Source organism: Buteo buteo, chromosome 12 (assembly GCF_964188355.1).
Source record: "Buteo buteo chromosome 12, bButBut1.hap1.1, whole genome shotgun sequence".
Taxonomy (NCBI): Eukaryota; Metazoa; Chordata; class Aves; order Accipitriformes; family Accipitridae; genus Buteo; species Buteo buteo.
Genome location: NC_134182.1, coordinates 39,568,243 through 39,585,630, shown reverse-complemented (window position 1 = coordinate 39,585,630; position 17,388 = coordinate 39,568,243). Strand labels below are relative to the sequence as shown.

The 17,388-nt window shown below is 60.0% G+C and overlaps 4 protein-coding genes across 5 annotated transcripts in view; 1 reads left to right on the top strand and 3 right to left on the bottom strand.

The window, feature by feature from the left end:
- Positions 1-1,661: 1,661 nt before the first annotated feature.
- Positions 1,662-6,387, bottom strand: FGF17 (fibroblast growth factor 17). The gene is given in 7 exon segments (XM_075042192.1): positions 1,662-1,958; positions 2,329-2,435; positions 3,550-3,727; positions 5,802-5,838; positions 6,021-6,106; positions 6,150-6,237; positions 6,239-6,387. Coding segments are annotated over 7 exon segments (942 nt in total).
- A 2,290-nt stretch (positions 6,388-8,677) lies between these two features.
- Positions 8,678-10,263, bottom strand: NPM2 (nucleophosmin/nucleoplasmin 2). Its single transcript, XM_075042102.1, has 8 exons — positions 10,215-10,263; positions 10,002-10,087; positions 9,776-9,892; positions 9,605-9,698; positions 9,410-9,534; positions 9,128-9,153; positions 8,976-9,015; positions 8,678-8,722 (listed from the first exon to the last, which is right to left on the bottom strand). The coding sequence occupies exons 1-8, from the start codon at positions 10,261-10,263 to the stop codon at positions 8,678-8,680; spliced, it is 582 nt and encodes a 193-aa protein (XP_074898203.1).
- A 1,499-nt stretch (positions 10,264-11,762) lies between these two features.
- PBDC1 (polysaccharide biosynthesis domain containing 1) lies at positions 11,763-13,327 on the top strand. The gene is made up of 6 exons (XM_075043505.1): positions 11,763-11,809; positions 11,893-11,958; positions 12,340-12,399; positions 12,510-12,650; positions 12,736-12,847; positions 13,001-13,327. The coding sequence occupies exons 1-6, from the start codon at positions 11,792-11,794 to the stop codon at positions 13,120-13,122; spliced, it is 519 nt and encodes a 172-aa protein (XP_074899606.1). The 5' UTR covers positions 11,763-11,791; the 3' UTR covers positions 13,123-13,327.
- A 248-nt stretch (positions 13,328-13,575) lies between these two features.
- The window catches only part of XPO7 (exportin 7), a 50,010-nt gene continuing 46,197 nt past the window's right edge, over positions 13,576-17,388 (bottom strand). For both annotated transcript variants that reach the window (XM_075043503.1, XM_075043504.1), the window contains exons 26-28: positions 15,790-15,888; positions 15,322-15,449; positions 13,576-15,173 (exon numbers count right to left, since the gene is read on the bottom strand). In XM_075043503.1, coding sequence (XP_074899604.1) covers positions 15,080-15,173; positions 15,322-15,449; positions 15,790-15,888 — 321 coding nt within the window. In that variant the 3' untranslated portion in view covers positions 13,576-15,079. The remainder of the gene's footprint in view (positions 15,174-15,321; positions 15,450-15,789; positions 15,889-17,388) is intronic.

Sequence of the window (17,388 nt, the reverse complement as noted above, 5' to 3'; positions counted from 1 at the left end):
GCCGGGCGCATTGTTCGGCCGTAATTGCTGGGTGTTGCATTTCTCTTCTGCTTTAAAGCTTCATTTAACTCAAACTGTTATAATTTTCTCCCTGCTGCCCCCCCAGCCGTGCTCCCCCCCCCTGCATTATGCTAGCGGGGCTTTGTAGGGGCTGGGTGAGCCCCGGTTAAGGGATTACATCCTCCCCACAGTCCGGCTGCCACCTCCCAGGGCATTGTCAGAGGGGAAAGCAATTATGGGGAAGGTGGGACGGCACGGGCTGGGGGCACCGAGCTCGGGGCCTGGGGGGACAGCCCGACCGATGGCCACCATGGCGTGGGCGAGCCGGTGGCCCTGGGCTGGGGGAGCAGTGGGTACCACGCTGGGTACCACCCCGAGGGTGATGCCCGGTGGGGGAGTAGTGGGTACCACGCTGGGTACCACCCCGAGGGTGATGCCCAGTGGGGGAGTAGTGGGTACCACGCTGGGTACCACCCCGAGGGTGATGCCCTGTTCACCAGGATGCAGCAGACACCCCCAGGACACAGACCGGGGGGGCACAGACAGGGATGGGGACACAGGGACTCGCCTACAATGGTCACCTTCATCCTCCTGCCATCTCTCCCCCAGCATCGGGTGCTTGCACCCTAGATTGGTGAGGACACCCTGTGCCAAGGTGGAGCTGGGTGCCCCCCCCATTCCAACAGGCACAAAGCCAGTGGCAAAGCCTCAGCACGGGAACGAAAACTCCCCCAGGCCCCATCAGTCTAGACACTTGCTTTTATTTGCCTCGGGGTTTCCTCCTTTACACAAATAAACTCCAAAGTCTAACCGTTTAGGCCTAAAACTGACTGGTAAAGGAAACAGCAGAACTCATAAAAACACGCACATAACCAATCGAAAAATAAAAATAACCTAAAGGTGGTTTCTCTTTGGCCAGCAGAGCCTCACAGGCACCCACACGCGTCCCCACACTGCCAGCACCGTGGTGCCACCGGGAGAGGGCACAGACCTTCCTCTCCAATAAATAACGCAGAGACCCCATGGCTGCGGGGATCCAAGTGCTGGCCCTGGGGTCTGCGTGCCCGGGCACCCCCCACCTCCCCTCCAGAGCTGCACAGACAGACCGACGGACAGACCGGCACCCCACACTCCCCATCACCTGGCCGCCCGTGGTGCCCTGCCATCCCTCACAGGGACGGGCGCAGCATCCCGCTGACCCCAGGGCTGGGGACAGGCTCTCCATCCCGCTCCGGAGGGGATATCCCACAGTCTCGTGGCCGGTCCCATCCATCCCTGGCACCGAGAGCCACGTCTGTTGGGGACGGGAATGTGTCCGGGGGTCCTAGCCCTCTGTGGCATGGGGACAAGTCTCCGAGAGGCTGCCAAGGGGAGCGGGCAAAGGCACTGGGTGGTGAATGTGGGTACCACGGGATGCTCCAGGGATGAAGGGACCCCAGCGTGGGGCTATAAACACCAGTGACCGTGCCCAAAGCGTGCGCTCCCCAACCTATTCGTGGTGCCCAAGAGAAGTATAAAAATAGAGCATCTTTCAAAAAAGAAACGGGGAAGAAACAGTGCTGGAGGGTGCCAGGAGAAGGGGCAGAGTCTGGCGAGGCCGAAGGCCGTGAGGATGAGGAGGGCAGGGCCCGGCCGGGGACCAGTCCAGGGGCCGCCGGGCGTTACGTGCGTGGGCGAGGGGCACGGGTGCGACGGGTCCGGCGGGTGGGGGAGGACGAGCCGACGAACTCGAACTGCTTCTGCCGCTCGGCGTTGTTGGGGAAGGGCAGCTGCCCGCGGTACAGGCGCTTGATGAAGTGGGCTTCTCGCTGGTTCTGGCGGCTGCGGGAGGCTTTGCGGGGCCGACCTTTGCGGGTAAAGGCCATGTACCAGCCCTCGTAGCGGGCGTTTTGGAAAGCCGTGTAGTTGTTCTCCAGCACGATCTCTGTGAAGATGCAGTCCTTGCTCTTGCCGTTGGGCTGCGGGAGGAGGAGAGGGATGCTTAGGACCCACAGGGATGAGGCTGGGGGCTTGCGGATGGGACCCAAGAGGTGCTGCCACCCCCCCAACCCATCCCTGCCACGTTCACCCTGGCACCAACCCTGATGCACCAGGACCAGCTCCCCAAGGGCTTCTCCTCGCAGGAGCCGGGCTGAGCAGCACGGTGCTGATGGAGGAGAAGGGGGACTGGTAGCTTCTAGGGGGGGCAGGGAGAGCCCCCCATTACACCAACGCAGCCCCTATGACTGGGGACAAGGCGACCAGCCTGGCCGAGCATCCCGGCTCCAGCTGCTTGTTGAGGTGCCCGGGCTGAGCTCTGGGGCGAGCGTGGGGGGGGCCTGGACTCACTTTCCCGATGAGCTTGCCCCGCTTGCTCATGCAGATGTACTTCTCGCTCTCAGCCCCCTTGATGCGGACGCGGCTCCCGAAGGTGTCCGTCTCCACGATGAGCTTGGCTGCGAGGAAGGGAGCAAGGGGGAAGTGTCCCACGGGGGCTGTGGCTCCCCCCCCCATGAGCTACTGACACCCAAACCACCCCCGTCCCCTTCTCCCTGCCTCCGTCTCACCCCCCAGCATCCCTCCCTGCCCTTTCTACCCACCACCGGTGGGGCTGGGAGGACGGCGAGCCCCCGCAGCCGGGGCAGAGCGGCCCTTGCCGGAGGATGCTCCCCAGCCATGATGCTAAAGGGCCTTTGTTAAAACCCAGCAGAGTCAAACCGGGTGTTTGATGAAGGCGCCGGGGAGAGCAACGGCCCCTTCCTTCCCCCCACCCACCCCCGGCACATCCGCATTGTCGGCGATTCAATGGGTTCTCCAGGGCTAGACCGAGTCCAGCACCCGGCGGGTTAATTATCCTCGTCCTCATTGTTTCTCTACAACACAGCGGTGGCTGCAAAGGTTGGGAGCCGACACTGAAACCAATGACCCCGGCGGGTCCTGTGCTCCTGACAGCCTGTGCCTGAGCAGGCAGGGAGACCTGGAAAGGTGGTGAATCAGCCTCGCCGCTCACCCAGCTTTGAAAAGCCTTTCCTGAAGCTTTTAGATACTGGGGATGCCAGCCTGGCCTTTGCGGGGCTGCGATGCCCATCAGCGGGGCGTCAGGGCTGGAGCTCCCCAGCAAACCCTGTGGGGAAAGGTGGCGTGTTCGGGTGGGCTCTGCCCCGGGTGGGTTGCCGGTGCTGCCCACCACGTATGGATATTTAAGAGGCTGATGCTGGGATCAGGCGATTCTCCTCCAGGAAAAATTGTCTCACGCCGAGAAGAGATTAGAAAGCAAAAACCCTAAATATAGGACTTATAAATGCTGCATGGTACCAGAGAAATACATGATTTTGGAAGTTTTGAGGTCAAGGCTGGCTGGTTGGGAGACATGCTCTCACAGGAGTTACTTGGGGAATTTTGGGCTATAAAACCAGCCAGCTAGGGCAACTAAAACCTCCCCACACCCCCCATTCCCCCTGCAAAAATTCCTCTGGGAAGAGACATTTCCCTGACCTTCTCCAGCCCTTGCACGAGCACGTCCATCCCAGGCTGCAGATAAACCCCTCCACGGAGCCACCGGCCCCTTACCGAACTTGTTGCCGTCCTCGGCGGTGGCGGTGATTCTTTTGCCGTTCACCTGGACGTGCTTGCCGCTGGTCCGGCTGTAGAGCTGGTACTCCCTGATCTGCCGTCGGCTCAGCTGGTCGGTCATGGCACCCTGGTCCCTCACGTACTGGTTAAAATTAGGAGACGGTTGATTCTCCCCCTTTGTTTACAAAGGGAAAAATAAAATCAATTTGTTTTGGACAGCCGACGGCAAGGGGATGGAGCCGGGAGCCCGGCGGGGTGCGAGGGCTGGGGTTGGCCCCCGGGGGACACGGAGATCCACCCGCTACCCCCCGTCTGCGGGCGAGGGAGAGCTCCCAGCCATCGCCAGCCAAGCTGGTCCCTTTTGAGCAGGGATGAAGGCACCGAGCAGATGCTTTGGACCTGAGAGCGATTGGCACAGCAGGCATGGAGAGGCAGAGATGTTGCTTTGCATCCTGCGCGTGAGGAGGATGCAGGGAAGGATGCTCTCCTCTGGGCACAGCCGACTACTCCCTCGGGAGCACGGTCGAGCTGCTGCTCCTGGCCAGATGGATGCTCGGCAGCATCTCCTGCTCGGGCAGCACCCTCTGCCTCCAGGCAGGTGCTGAGGACAGGCTGGGACGCGAGGGCTGACCCACTGGGTCCCTCGTGGTGGGTGAGACCCACCTAAAACCAGGCTGGGTGTCTTAGGCGCAGAGCCATCCCTTCCCAGTCCATCCTGAACATGCACCAGCGCTGGGGCCGGAGGAATAAAACACCTCGCGGACTCGAAACAGCTCCACGGCTTATGCAGCACAAACACATGAAGGTTATTATATGGTAAACAGCAGCTAATTACTGCAGATGAGCTGGGGAGGGGGAGAATTAGTGCTGGTGGTCAGCCCCCATCCCCACACCAGGCTCCAACCAGCACCTCTCAACATGCATCTTAAGAGAAGACCTGGTTTAATCCTGGTGCAAGTGGGAAGCTGGGGCTCAGGGGCTGAGGGATGCTGACCCAAAAACCAGCTCCGAAAGGGCTGCGGGCAGGGGATGCGCTCCGGGGGGGGGGGAAGGACACATCTCCTGCTGCTCCCCCGGGGAGCTCATCCCCTGGGAAGACCTGGGGAGCTTTTGGGGAGCTGGCTGCCCAGTTTGGGGTGCACAGCATCACCCCACTGCACGGGACCTGCCGTCCCGCATCCCTCGGGATGCTGCAGCATCGCCTCGCCGGGCGTGAAGCCCGGCACGAGGGGACCAGGTCCTGTCCGTTCTTCTTGTGGGGTGGGAGGGGAGCAGCAGGACGGTGGGGGGCACTGCCTGCCTCCCCCGTACCCCCCCCAGTTCCCCACCACCTTTGTGTGCTACTGGGGACTCATTTCCTGCCAGGATCCACTTTAAAGCCTTTGGGGCTGGCCGAGGAGGTGGGCTGGGGGGGGGGGAGTGGCCCCTCTCCATCAAAGGCAGTTCCCTTCCCCTCTCATTTTCAAAGAAATAAAAGCATTTACCTTGGGAAAAAAGAAAAAAAAAAAAAAAAAAAGGAGAAAAAAGGTCCCGAGCACATATTAAGGCTGCTGGGGCCGGCAGCTACGGGGGTTTTGTTCGGGCTCTGGAGCAGAGGGTGCTGATATGGAACAGTGCATTTTAATAGTTGCTGCCTTTCTAAAGCGCACAAAAAGGGATGGTGCAGCCTGAGAGGGTTGGGGGGAGAGGGGAGGGGGGTGTCGAACCTCACACCACCCCGCTGCTGGGGCGACCAGAACCTGCTCTGCCCCGTTAACCCCCTCGGCAGCCGGCCTCGGCGTGAGCGAGGCCAGAGTCCGGCCCCGAGAGCTCCAGGCTGATGGACTTGGCACGTCTCTCCCCGAACAAGGCTGCAAGAAACGTATCGCCTGCCTCGGGAAGGGCTTCCCCGCTGACCTTGCCCGGGCCCAGCAGCCCCAGGCAGATGGGAAACCGGAGGAGACCGGGGAGGTTGTGCCTCCCCATCACAGATACCCCAGTACCAGCCCATTGCAGCCCCGAAGCCGGTGCTGACGGGCACACAACCCCGCGGGCACCTTCGCGGCATCCTTCCCCTGCCCGGAGCTGGGTACCGCTTGGGGTGGGCAGGCAGCGGCCCCCTCGGTCCCCGGGAAAGCCCCTCGCCAGAGCGAAGGACATCCCCAAAGCAAACGGTTAGCTCGGCGGATGGCAGAGCGGGCGCCTTCGCCCAGCCCGGCTCTGCGGCACAGCCAGACGTGCCGCGGGGTTAGTAAAACATATCCACGTACCTGGGTCTGACAGGAGAACATGAGGAGCTGGAAACATCTGCAGCGAGAGACAAAAGAAAAAGGGGGAGAAACAGGGTGTTTTGTTCGGGGTTAGTTGTTTTCTCTCTCCCCCCCCCCCCGCACACCCCACAAGAAATAGCCGCGTCTAACGGCACTGAGAATAAACTACCGGTAAACCCGGGTTGCAAAGAATTGCACCGAGCGGCACGCGGGGCTTACATGGAGAGGTTCTGCAGGCTGATGGGTTGCATGGCGCTCGTCGAAGGCCCCCGCGCACCGGCATGAAACGAAGGCACGGCCGCGGGCTCTCTGCAAACCTGCCCTCCCTCACCGCCGGCACATCCCCGCCGGGGCAGGGAAAGCCGAGGAGCAGCCTGTCCCCTCCTTCCTCGGGTGATCCCCACGCTCGGGGCGGGCGAGGGAAAAACCGGGTGAAACCCAGGCTGTCGCCGCACCGGCGAGCCCACGTGCGATGCCAACGTCTCCGGAGCAGCAGCGACGACGGAGCATGGGGAAGGCAGCCGGGGTCGGGTCCTCTCCTCCTCCTCTGGCCCTGGGGGCTGCGCCTCCTAAACTTTGGGGGCATCCAGATCCATCCTGTCCCCCGCGTCCCCACCCCATCAGCCTCCCGTCCTTGGGTTAGTCCCCGGTTGGCATCTCCCTCCGGCAGCAGCTAGCGGGCAAAGCAGGGTCGCCCACCGTCAAGGGCAGCACCCGCAGCCCCCCGTTCCATCGAGCCGCCGGCACCCTCCCAGTCCTGCCCTGGCGATGGTGGGAGACGCACGAAGCAGCAGCCTTTAAAGGTGGGGAGAGCCCATGTAAAGAGGGGCTGGACCTCTCCCGGGAGGCAGTCGGCACTGAGGAGAGAAGGAGGATCGGACCTAGCGGGGGCCAGGGCAGGAGGAGGGGACGGGGGAGGCGCGGAGGCAAGGGGGGGGGAGGCTCAGCCGCTCGGGGTGTCCCCATCGCAGGGGGTGGCAAAGCCCCCCCATCTCGCCCCATGGAAGGGAAGATGCTGGGGCAGGGGAGATGGGGGGGGGGGGGGTGATGCTGTGGGGCATGGCGATGGGACCACGGATGGGAAAAGCCCCCGCTGTGGGGAGAGCGGTGTCAGGCCTCAGGGAGGGATGCGGTGGCACGGAGGATGCTTTTCGTCACCCTCCTTTCACCAAGGTGCCAGGCACGGCCCTGGCCCTTGCATCGTGCACAGAAAAGCACCCTAGCAGTTTTTAACCAGCTGGTTTAATGCTGGGGGGGGCTCTAGGGACCCAGTCACAGCTCCCCTCTTCCTCCTGCCCGCTCCCAGCCCCATCGGGTATCACGTCCCCATCAGGAGAGGGAGGCTGTGCACCCCTCCACACTCCATTTGCTCAGCCAGGGAGGTGCTAAGTGCTTTATAAATACCCCGGCAGGGAGCTGGGGTAATGCCTCAGGGGGGGTAAAACATCCCGGCAGATGGGATCAGGGGTTTAGGATAGAAACAGCTTGCCTCCATGTTTATGCCTCAGTTTCCCCATCAGTGCAAGGGGGGGCGGGTATCAGGCCCCTCGGGAAAGGCATGATGGAGATCAGCAGGGTACCTACACACCCCCATCTGCTGGAGGGTGGGGGGCCTGATTCAGTGCTAATGACCCAAATTAGACCTCCCCTGATGCCTTCTCACCCCCTGGGCCAGGAATTCAGCCTGAAACACAGTTTGCAGCCCCAGTAACCACAAGTGCGGGATCCCCCAGCTCAGGGGGTCCCCTTCCACCCCAGTGCCCATGGGGACAAGCCCCCCCCCATCCCCAGGACTCAGCATCCCTCAGGGGCCACAGGGAATGATTGATGGCTGTAGAGCCATCATCAATCCTGGGGCATCCCATCCCATCTCCCCCCTCCCCGGTTTAGGGCAGAGGGTCCTGGGGAGCTGTCAACGCACCGGTGGGGGGGCTGGCTTGTGCAAGCAGCCCCTGCAGGGCGAGGAAAGGCTGAAGGGACAGGGCTGCCTGTCAAAACCTCCTGCGGGTGGCCCTTGCAGGCGAGAGCGTCTGGGGACCATGCCCTGCAAGGGTAGCCCCTGTCCATCCATCCCCCCCCTTCCAAATCCCCAGCACGGCAGCTCCCCCAGCCTCCCCAAATGGGGCACCCTGCTCCCCACAGCTGGGGACTGACCTGGCCCCAGAGTCCCCCCCCCCCAATCCCCAGAGGCTCAGCCCTCCTGCCCCACACCTGGAGCAGACTAAAGCCTGCCTTTGTGGTGGGCTCAGCTCCCCTCTCGGAGCCAATCTGAGACACAGCAGTCCCCCCGCACGCTCCCGAGGGGCACCGGACCCTCCACAAATACCTGCTGCCTCCAGACCAAGGCCAGGTCAATGGGTTATAATCATCTCCCTGCTGCTCGGTAATCCCCCTTTGTCTCCTATTCACAAGCAACACTTGTTACCCTGCGCAGGACAGGGGGTAGGGGGGCTGCTGCCGGCCCCCCCAGCCCGAAGGGAAGGATGCTCTCAAGGCAGGCAACATGCCAGAGCCAGGGCAGCGGGCACAGGGCTCCTCACAGCCCTGGGGGGAGGCAGGATTAGCCCCTGGTCAGGATGGAGGATGCTCCCACAGCCCCCCCCCAACCCCTCCATCCCCAGCATAGAGAGCCAGGAGTGCAAAACACCCTTTATTAGGGAAGGACACCACCAAACCAGCAGCTTTCCAGGCTCTTCTACACCTAGAAGGGAAGGAAAAAGGGTCTTACAACACAGGCAGCCCCAGGTGACCCTGCTTTGGGTTTGGCCCAGCTCCACGCAGCCATGAGTTGGGGGGGGCACCCACGGGTCCCTCCCTCACACCCAGCCACCCCATCCCACCGCCCCGTACCTGGCTGGGTTCTGCCACAGCTCCTGCTACTTCTTCGCTGCTGCATCCCTGGCACAGTCAACTCCTCGTCCCTGCAGGGATGGGACCGTGGCTGAGTACGGGGGGAGCTCCGGGCTTGGGGAGCCCCCAGCCCCAGGCACAGCCAGTCAGAACAGCCTGGCTCTGTGTTTTCACCCCTTTTTTTAAGTTCAGCAGCCGATTAGCATCGCACATCGGCCCCTTGCCCTCGCCAGGAGCTCCCAAGTCCTGGTCAATGAGTGTTAACCCACGTGGCTGGGATGGGGTAAGCGGGAGATGCAGAGGGACACCCCGGCCGGCTCCTACCTTGCTGGGAAGGGGATCCTCGAGGGAGACGTTGTTCCTGCTTGGGAGAAAAAGGGGAGGGCTGGGATTAGGGGTGCGGGGTCCCAGCAGCGTGGGGGGATCCCCTGCTCCACAGTAGGGCTGGCGGATACTTTTCCCTCCATCATACTCACAGCTCATCCTCCTCCAGCCTCCTCTTCTAGGGGAGAGAGAGGAAGATGTAGACGGCAGGCAGGATGGGGACTACGCTACAGAGCCTGTGACTCTTCCTCCCTCCCCAAGGGATGAAGATTACGGCTCACCCCCTTCACAGAGAGGGGTTTGCTGGGAGTGCAGAGCAGCCCATCTGTGGGGATCAGGGTATGGGAAGCTCCCAGGAAAGGAGGCTGCACCCCCTCCCCATGGCATGGGGACCCCTCCCCGCACACCGCGTCCCCAGCCAAGGGGGTGCTTACCTTGGCAGCATTGCCCTTCTTGTCAACTTGGCCCTTGGGGGGCTTCTTGGGGGACTCCTCTGCTGGTTCCTCTTCCTCAGCATCCTCCTCTTCCTCCTCCTCATCCCAGGACAGGTTGGACATCACTGTGGGAGCGCCTGGCTGAGCCCCCGCTCCCAAGCAGGGGGCAGGGGGCGGTGGTACCCCAATACTTACTGGAGACGTGCTGCCCGCTGATGTAGACGGGGCCGGAGCCGGCTCTCAGGTGGAAGGTGACTGGAGGGGTCAGCTCCACTCCCATCAGGGTGGCCTGGAAGACAGGAGGGTGGTAGCACCCACCATGGACAGCCCCCCTCCCCGGGGCAGCCCCCACCCCTGGGCACTCACCATGGGCAGCACAGAAGGCTTCAGCGTGGCCAAGGGTACCGGGGAGCGGGCACCCCCCTCAGCCAGCACGATCTCCACCACGTGGAACTCATCCCGTGCCATCTCTCCCAGGCAGATCTTTGGGGAACGAGAAGAACGTACCCCCCCGTGACCCCCATAGCATCCAGGCATCCCTTGCCTGGGACCCGCGGGGGGGTTTTGGGGGGGGGACACAGGGACCACCTACCGTCCGCAGGGCCAGCTGCTGCTCACACTGCCATTCCTCCGGTACCTGGAAGGTGTAGGAGTCCCGCTCGCTGCTCAACTCACACCCTGCGGGCAAACTGGTGTCAGAGTGGGGCTGCTCAAGGTTGGGGGGGGGGGGGGCACAGGGGAGGGGGAGCAGCCCATTGCAGCCCCCAGCCCCACCGGGACGCTGCTGGGGTGCCCCAGTGCTTACCCCAGATCATGGACACAGGTTTCTCAGATTTGCTGTCGATGCTCTCCATGAGGGATACGGCTCCAGGATCCCTCAGCCTGGGGGAAGCACACAGCACTGCTCTGCAGGAATCCCCCCCCTCCCCCCAGACCGCAGGACCCCCCCAGCCCTACACCAGAGCACGTCACCCCTCGTGCTCCCTCAGCACCTCGTCCCCAGAAGCGACACAACCAGCTACTAACTAAAAACCTCACCCCCAGACACTCAATTTAATTACCAGCCCAAGAGCAGCCTCCAAACACACCAGCAAGCCCCCCCCCACCCAGGCAGCTTATAGAGGCAGAGGACCCCCCCCCCACCCAATCAATCAATTAATCAGCACCCCCGGCCCTTTCTGTCTTAAATAGCAACAGCACCTGAGCGGCAATTAGACCCCCCAGGTGCGTGTGAGCCCTGAGCTCTGTCCTGCATCAGGGCTAACGAGCAGAAGAGCCCCTCGGTCCCACCCCGGGAGGTGGGTGTCCCTGCTGAGCCCCCCCCCCGGTCCCATAGCACCCTGGGGCTGCAGCACTAGGGTGGGGGGACCCACCACCCCAAAAGCTGCAGCGGGAGAAGCGTCAGCCTGTGAAGTGACCCCAGAGAGTCCCAGTTCGCAGTGGGGGGGGTGGTAATGGGGGGGCTGGTGTCCCCCCCCCCCGCTGCCCCAGCTCTCCGCGGTGCCACGGTGGAGCGCTGGGGTCCTGCCGTGTGCCGTTCGGTGTGCCACGGGGCACCGTGCCCTGCCGTGGGCCACCTTGTAGTGTCACGGGCCACCTTGGTGTGCCACTGGCCACCTTCCCTTTCTGTGTGCCACCCTGTAGTGTCACTGGCCACTTTGCCCTTCTGTGTGCCACCTTGCCCCGCAACCTCTGCCACGGGCCACCTTGGCGTGCCACTGGTCACCTTGCCCTTCTGTGTGCCACCTTGTAGTCTCATAGGCCACGCTGCCCTTCTGTGTGCCACCTTGTCCCACGACCTCTGCTGCATGCCACCTTGGCGTGCCACTAGTCACCTTGCCCTGCCGTGGGCCACCTTGCAGTGTCATGGGCCACTTTGCCCTTCTGTGTGCCACCTTGCCCCGCAACCCTCTGCCACGGACCACCTTGGCGTGCCACTGGCCACCTTCCCTTTCTGTGAGCCACCTTGTAGTCTCATGGGCCACTTTGCCCTTCTGTGAGCCACCTTGCCCTGCAACCTCTGCCATGGGCCACCTTGTTGTGCCACTGGCCACCTTGCCGTGCAAATTCTGCCATGGGCCACCTTGGTGTGCTACTGGTCACCTTGCCCTGCCATGGGCCACCTTGCAGTGTCATGGGCCACCTTGGCGTGCCACTGGCCACCCTCCCTTTCTGTGAGCCACCCTGTAGTCTCACTGGCCACCTTGCCCTTCTGCATGCCACCTTGCCCAGCAACCTCTGCCATGGGCCACCTCGGCGTTCCACGGGTGCCCTTGCCCCCCCCCCCCCCCGTGTCCCTCTGTCCCCCCCCTCCCGTGTCCCCACGGGCGCACGCGCGCGTGGGCGGGGCCGCGGCGCCGCTTCCGGCCGCGCGGGCCCACCATGGCGATGGCGGGGCTGGTGGGGCCGGTGGGGCCGAGGGGGGGGACACGGCGGGGCCCCCCCTTCCCTCCCCGGTCCTTCAGCAGCTTCTCCCCACGCAGGGACCCGGCGAAGCCGCCGCGGCCGCTCACGCCTTGTCGCTGCCGGCCGAGGCCTTCGGGAACGATGTGAGTAACGGCGCGGGGGGGGGGGGGCAAGGCCCTTTCCCGGGGGGGTGTCCCTGCCTAGGGAGAGGGTTCTAGTTCAGGGGGGGATCCCTATAATGGCGAGGGGGGGTGTCTCGGCCTCAGGAGAAGGGTCCTGGTCCTGGGGGGGGGGTCCCCCAGCACCGAGGGGGTGTCAGCCCCCGGACGGAGGGGGGGGGGTCCCGCAGGGATGGGCTGCTGTGGGGTTTGCAGGTCCACAGCATCCCCCAGACCCCCACCCCATCACCCTCAAGCTTTCCCCACTGCCCCCCTTGCCCCCACTCGCTTCCCCCCCCCAAAGGGAAAGAGAGGACCCCCCCCCCCGAAGTGCAGCCCTGCCTGACCCCACTTCTGCCTCCACAGCCCCGCGTGGAGCTGGCCTGGGCCATGAAGGCACACCAGCACGCCCAAGTCTACTTCAATGTAAGTCCTGGGGGGGGATTCAGAGTGGTGGTGGGGGGCTTAGAGCAGTGTGGGGGGGGCTTGTGGGGAGGGGGGGGGGTCACGGTTAATTCTTTAGTGTTTTGGTGTAGCTCATCTCCTCCGTGGACCCCAAGTTTCTGAACCTCACCAAAGTCGACGACCAGATCTACAGCGAGTTCAGGAAAAGCTTCAAGGATCTTAAAATCGACGTGCTCGACCCTGAAGAGCTCAAATCGGAGTCTGCCAAGGAGGTCGGTGGGGAGCGAGGGGGGACACACACACAACCATTCCCCCTCTCCCGGGGCTCCAGGGATACCCGTGCTTTTTTCTCCCCAGAAATGGCGCCCGTTCTGCCTGCGGTTCGAGGGGGTGGTGGAGGACTTCAACTACGGCACCCTGCTCCGCCTGGACTGCCGCAAAGACTACACCGAGGAGAACACCATCTTCGGTGAGCGAGGGCCGGCATGGCACGGCTGGGCTCAGAAAGCCGCGGCGCAGGCTGGAGCCAGCGCCTTTCCAGCTAGAAAAGGGGTACACGAGGCTACAGGAAGGCTGAACCCATGGATCTGCTCTTTTAAGTTTTTCCTCTCCCCTCTTTTAGCTACCAGAATCCAGTTTTTCGCCATTGAAATCGCTCGGAACAGAGAGGGCTGTAACAGCGTCGTCTACAGCAGTGCCAGGGAGCCGGCGGCAGCTGTGGCAGAAGAAGCGGTGTCAGGGTGAGGATGGGATGAGCTCACCCGGCACCGAGCCGAGGAGGGGGCAGAAAGGCCCCTACCCCGCTGCTGGTCCCTGCCTGGGCAGGGGGGAGAAGCAGGGCTGTACCTGCCTTCCCTGCTCCTCTGAGTTCAGACTCCATTTGCAGACTGTAAATAAATGTTAAAAAAAAAAAAAAATAAAAATTTCCTTGTGCTGCAGGTGGTCAAAAGGTTGTTCCCTAGATTGGACCAAAACCGCTAAGGAAGTTATCGCTGAATCCACTCATTTTGGCTAGACCTTTGCCTGCACCACTTGAGGCCCCCCCTGCCAGAGTACAATCCACCCACACAAATCAAATACAATTTTTTAACCCGCTTCGTGTGGAAAACTTGTCCCGCAGCAGGCAGGGGCCAGCTCCTGCCTGCAGGGTGCGCAGGGGAGAGCTCGGGGCGCAGGCGATGCCCAGGCAGACACGGCTCAGTAGAAACCATTGAAGTTTTATTTGCAGTCACAATGCTTACACTGTATGCAGCAAACACCCTTACAAGTCAACCAGCAATCTGCTCACGCGAAAAAGGACCCAACACACAATCGCCAGAGGAAAGAAAACAAAAAAAAAAGGGGGGGGGAATAAAATAAAATAAAATAAAGAGTAGGTGGTGTCTGGGAAGAGAAACTGAAGCCCTAAGGACTGAGTGTCTGTGGGTAGAGCTGAGCAAGAGGATGCACACGACTAGCAGCAACAATAGTGGAAAAAGTACAAGGCAAATGGGTTCCCTCCCCCATCAGCTTTCCTCTGTAAGTCAATTTTAATATCCAAAACATTTATTATGGTGACTTAGAAAAAAATGGAATAATTTTAAAGGGGGTGTTAAATACTTCATGCTAGGCAAACCTTGTTATTAAGAACCCTCCGAGGCGGCAGGTTGGCTGCAGCAGCCCCACACTGCTGGCTCGGTCCGAGCGCAGGCGTGTGCTGCTGCAGAGGCCGGCCACGCTCGCTGCTGCGAGCTCCCAAGAGCGCGGCAAGCTCGCCGGCATCACGCGTGCTACCTGCTCGACTGAGATGGGGAGGGGGGAAAGAAAAAAAAAATAACAAAGGAGAAGGCAGAATGAGGAGATTGGCGCTGGGCAGGCACCCGGCACAGCGTCGGTCCGGAGGGAGGAAGGCGAGGGCCCTGCGAGAAGCGGGTTGACGAGGGGACAGCGCCTACTGCTACACCGGGGGATAGGAGAGACACCCACGAGCAAGCACGAATGAAAGATCACGCGGCATGGCTTAGAGTTCCTAATAACAAGGGCAAGACGGTAACAGGAAGTTGTGATTTCAAGGGGCTTAATAAGAAAAAATATACATTTGGAATTTTACAATGCCTTTTTTTTGTCGTTGTTTTTTTTTTTTGTGGTTTTTTTTTGGTTTTTTTTTTTGTTTTTTTTGCTTCTCTCTACACTTGTCACTAAATATATCTCTGCACTTTCACACACCCACCCCTTGCCCAGTAAAGCTTCAGGCCTGCAGGACACGCTTTCCTCACTCGCATACACAACCCTCACGCCAGCACCGGTGCACCAGGACTCTGTAAAAATTTCAATCACACTTTTTTTTTTTTTTTAAACTGAGTCAATATAAACCTTGTTCAAAATGTTATGAAAAAATGTACATGTTTATACAAGGCAGGCTGCAGCAGAGCGCTGGCGTTCCACGCAGACATTCGGGTAGGGAGACGCTGGATTCTTGCACCTGGCTTATGCCCTTCCACCCCCTCCCACGGAAACAGAAGCACCCTGCCCCGGTGAGCTCAACAACCCCTCCTGTTCCCTCCTCCCTCGGGACGTGGAGTACGGCCCAAAGCGAGCGCCGCAATCCAGCCCTGGGGAAGAGCAGGGATTAGAAACGCCCTCTTTTCTTTCCATCGGAAACGGTAACCCCTCTGGGCCAGGCCAAAGAGATGCTGCTCTGTACAGGCGGAGTTGGGAGACGTCAGCTCATCATGTCGTTGCTGTTCACACCGTAGGTGGAGTTCTTCATGGAGTCGTTCACCTCTCGCCTGAACGCCGACAGGTTTTGTGTAAACCTAAGGGAAAGGCAAAGCAGCATGTTAGAGCGGGAGGTTGCCCGTTCCTCCTGTTTTGAGGACCACGGACTCTCTAGGCTGTGATTTTGCATTAAGCTACGGGCTCAGCACGCCTCAGGACGAGCGCGGGTCTTTGGCCCACACTGACCTGTCCCTGTTCTTGGTTAGGAGGTTGCGTTCGATGCCTTCCATGAGGTTCTCAAAGCAGAGGTGCATTGCCTGCTGTTTCTCTGGAGGCTGGCTGTTCACTATACTGTTCCTCAAGTCAGAGAAATACTGGGGAGGACAAGAGAAGGATGGGTTAATTTTCAGATGAATAGCCACCTTGGCTCTGAGACAGGGCATGCACAACAGGCTCTCAGGAAGAGGGAGGAAACACGTTACGGTTTTTCAGGTGACTTCTAGTGCCCTTCTGAATGAAAGTTAATAGGATTCCTGAGTGCCAAGGCTGCAGCAGGGGAGGGCTGGACACCCTTCCCTTGACATACAATCTCTCCAAGTCCCGACTTCCCAACCACCTGCTCTGACACTGTTCTGCTCCCTTCAGCCGGAAGGCTCCCACATCACTCAAGCCCAGACAGCTCCTCCAGCTGCGACGGGAGGATGGGACGTTTACCTTTTCATTGAGCAGTATCAAGCCAAGCAGAGGCCGCGACATTGACCACTGGTTCCTGCAGTCCTCAAAGATGATGATATTCAGCACTGTCGACAGCATCTGGAAGAGGGAAAGGGAGGTTTAAAACCAGCCCTTCTGTCCCAGCTCTCTCCTCACCACAGCACCATGCGGGCTCAGGACCAACGATTCACCTTTGATGCTTCCAGTGTTGGAGCTCTCAGCACCATGGGACAAGAGGAGGACTTGCAGCCCCCGTGAACTGGTGGAGAACTTCGCTGAAGGCAAATGGAGGAGGTGCTGAAAGCTGTTAGAATTTTTACTCCTGACACACTCCATCCTGCCCCAAGGCAGACAGGGGAGAGATTGTCTCATCTTCACTTAAACAGGGTAATAGTAAGTGCTTAAATGCAGAGAGCACATGCTGTGGTGCCCTGGGGAGCTTCCTCTAGTCCACACTAAGGGTGTCTGCATTCCCTTCCAAAGTCTCCTCAGGCTCAAGCCAGTATCTAACCTAGCTGGTATGGAAGATGCAGTTTCTCTTTTTATCCTCAGAAAACACAGCTTCTAGCCCCCAAAAAGCCTGCTTTTCTTTGCATTTCATCTACCAGCAAGGGTGGAACAATATTCTCTCCTTTCATGTGGGAGTCACGCTGACACTTTGACAAGTACCAGCAAGCGAGGTTGGATAACACTGTCAGAAATGCACCGAGCACTGCTGTTCAAAGCAGCACGGCCAGGCGAGAGGCATATAAAATGCTATAAGGTACGGATATCCAGATCTCAACACAGGGCCCTCTGGAGCACCAAAACCTCTGTGAGCAGAATCATCTGTCATTTAATGACACAGAGGTACCTCAACTACATGGTACGTGTAGGTATATGCTGAACTAAGCCTGATCTAAGTCAGGAAAATGTCTCGGCTCACTATTGATCCTCTGCCACTGCACATGCTCCTGACCCAGAGAGAAGACAAATCCCAGCAAGCTCCGTGTCTATCAGAGGTGTTGCGGGTGGAGGCAGGAGACAGATGGCAGATGTGCTACCAGCATGTAAAGCTCAAATATCAAGTTCACCCTGCAGAGGCCGTTTTGAAGGCAGCCATGAACGGTGCCAAGGCAGCACGTGCTCCAACAGGCCGTGAACCCAACGTTCATGTGGTCCCCAACGCAAGCGCCACAGCAGAGAGATTGTTCCTGTATGCTGAAGTATATGCAGTTAAGCATGGGGACCCCACGGGGTCCGCTCTGCTGTGAGTGCAGATGTACCACTGAATTGTTCCAGGGATTTAAACAAACCCTGATTTTTTTTTAAAGCAGCAGCAGAGCACACACTCTCTGGTTGAAGGTATGTTTCCTGGCTTCATTTCTATGAACTGCCAGCACCGCTCATAACTGTATTTCTCTTTAAAAAACCAAAAGACAAAAGCTCATTTTTGGCTACTTTCTTTCATATCTAAAATGCTAAAATGGTGTTCCTTGCACAGGGAGAACCATGGCCCTGAAGCATGGCTTTGAATCAGATCTACCATATGATGAATGTGTAGGAGAAATGCAATACTAGCAAAAAACCCTTTTTGCTCCGGAAAAGCCTGGGGCTGTA

What these genes read in the sequence shown, in the direction of transcription:
- NPM2 (XM_075042102.1), bottom strand. Translation starts at nt 10,263, where the DNA reads ATGGAGAGCATCGACAGCAAATCTGAGAAACCTGTGTCCATGATCTGG. An exon ending in AGAAGGGCAATGCTGCCAAG is followed by an intron (nt 9,154 to 9,409) that starts GTAAGCACCCCC and finishes TCTCTCCCCTAG; the next exon opens with AAGAGGAGGCTGGAGGAGGA. An exon ending in AGGCTGGAGGAGGATGAGCT is followed by an intron (nt 9,016 to 9,127) that starts GTGAGTATGATG and finishes TTTTCTCCCAAG; the next exon opens with CAGGAACAACGTCTCCCTCG.
- PBDC1 (XM_075043505.1), top strand. An exon ending in ACGCCCAAGTCTACTTCAAT is followed by an intron (nt 12,400 to 12,509) that starts GTAAGTCCTGGG and finishes GTTTTGGTGTAG; the next exon opens with CTCATCTCCTCCGTGGACCC. An exon ending in AATCGGAGTCTGCCAAGGAG is followed by an intron (nt 12,651 to 12,735) that starts GTCGGTGGGGAG and finishes TTTTCTCCCCAG; the next exon opens with AAATGGCGCCCGTTCTGCCT.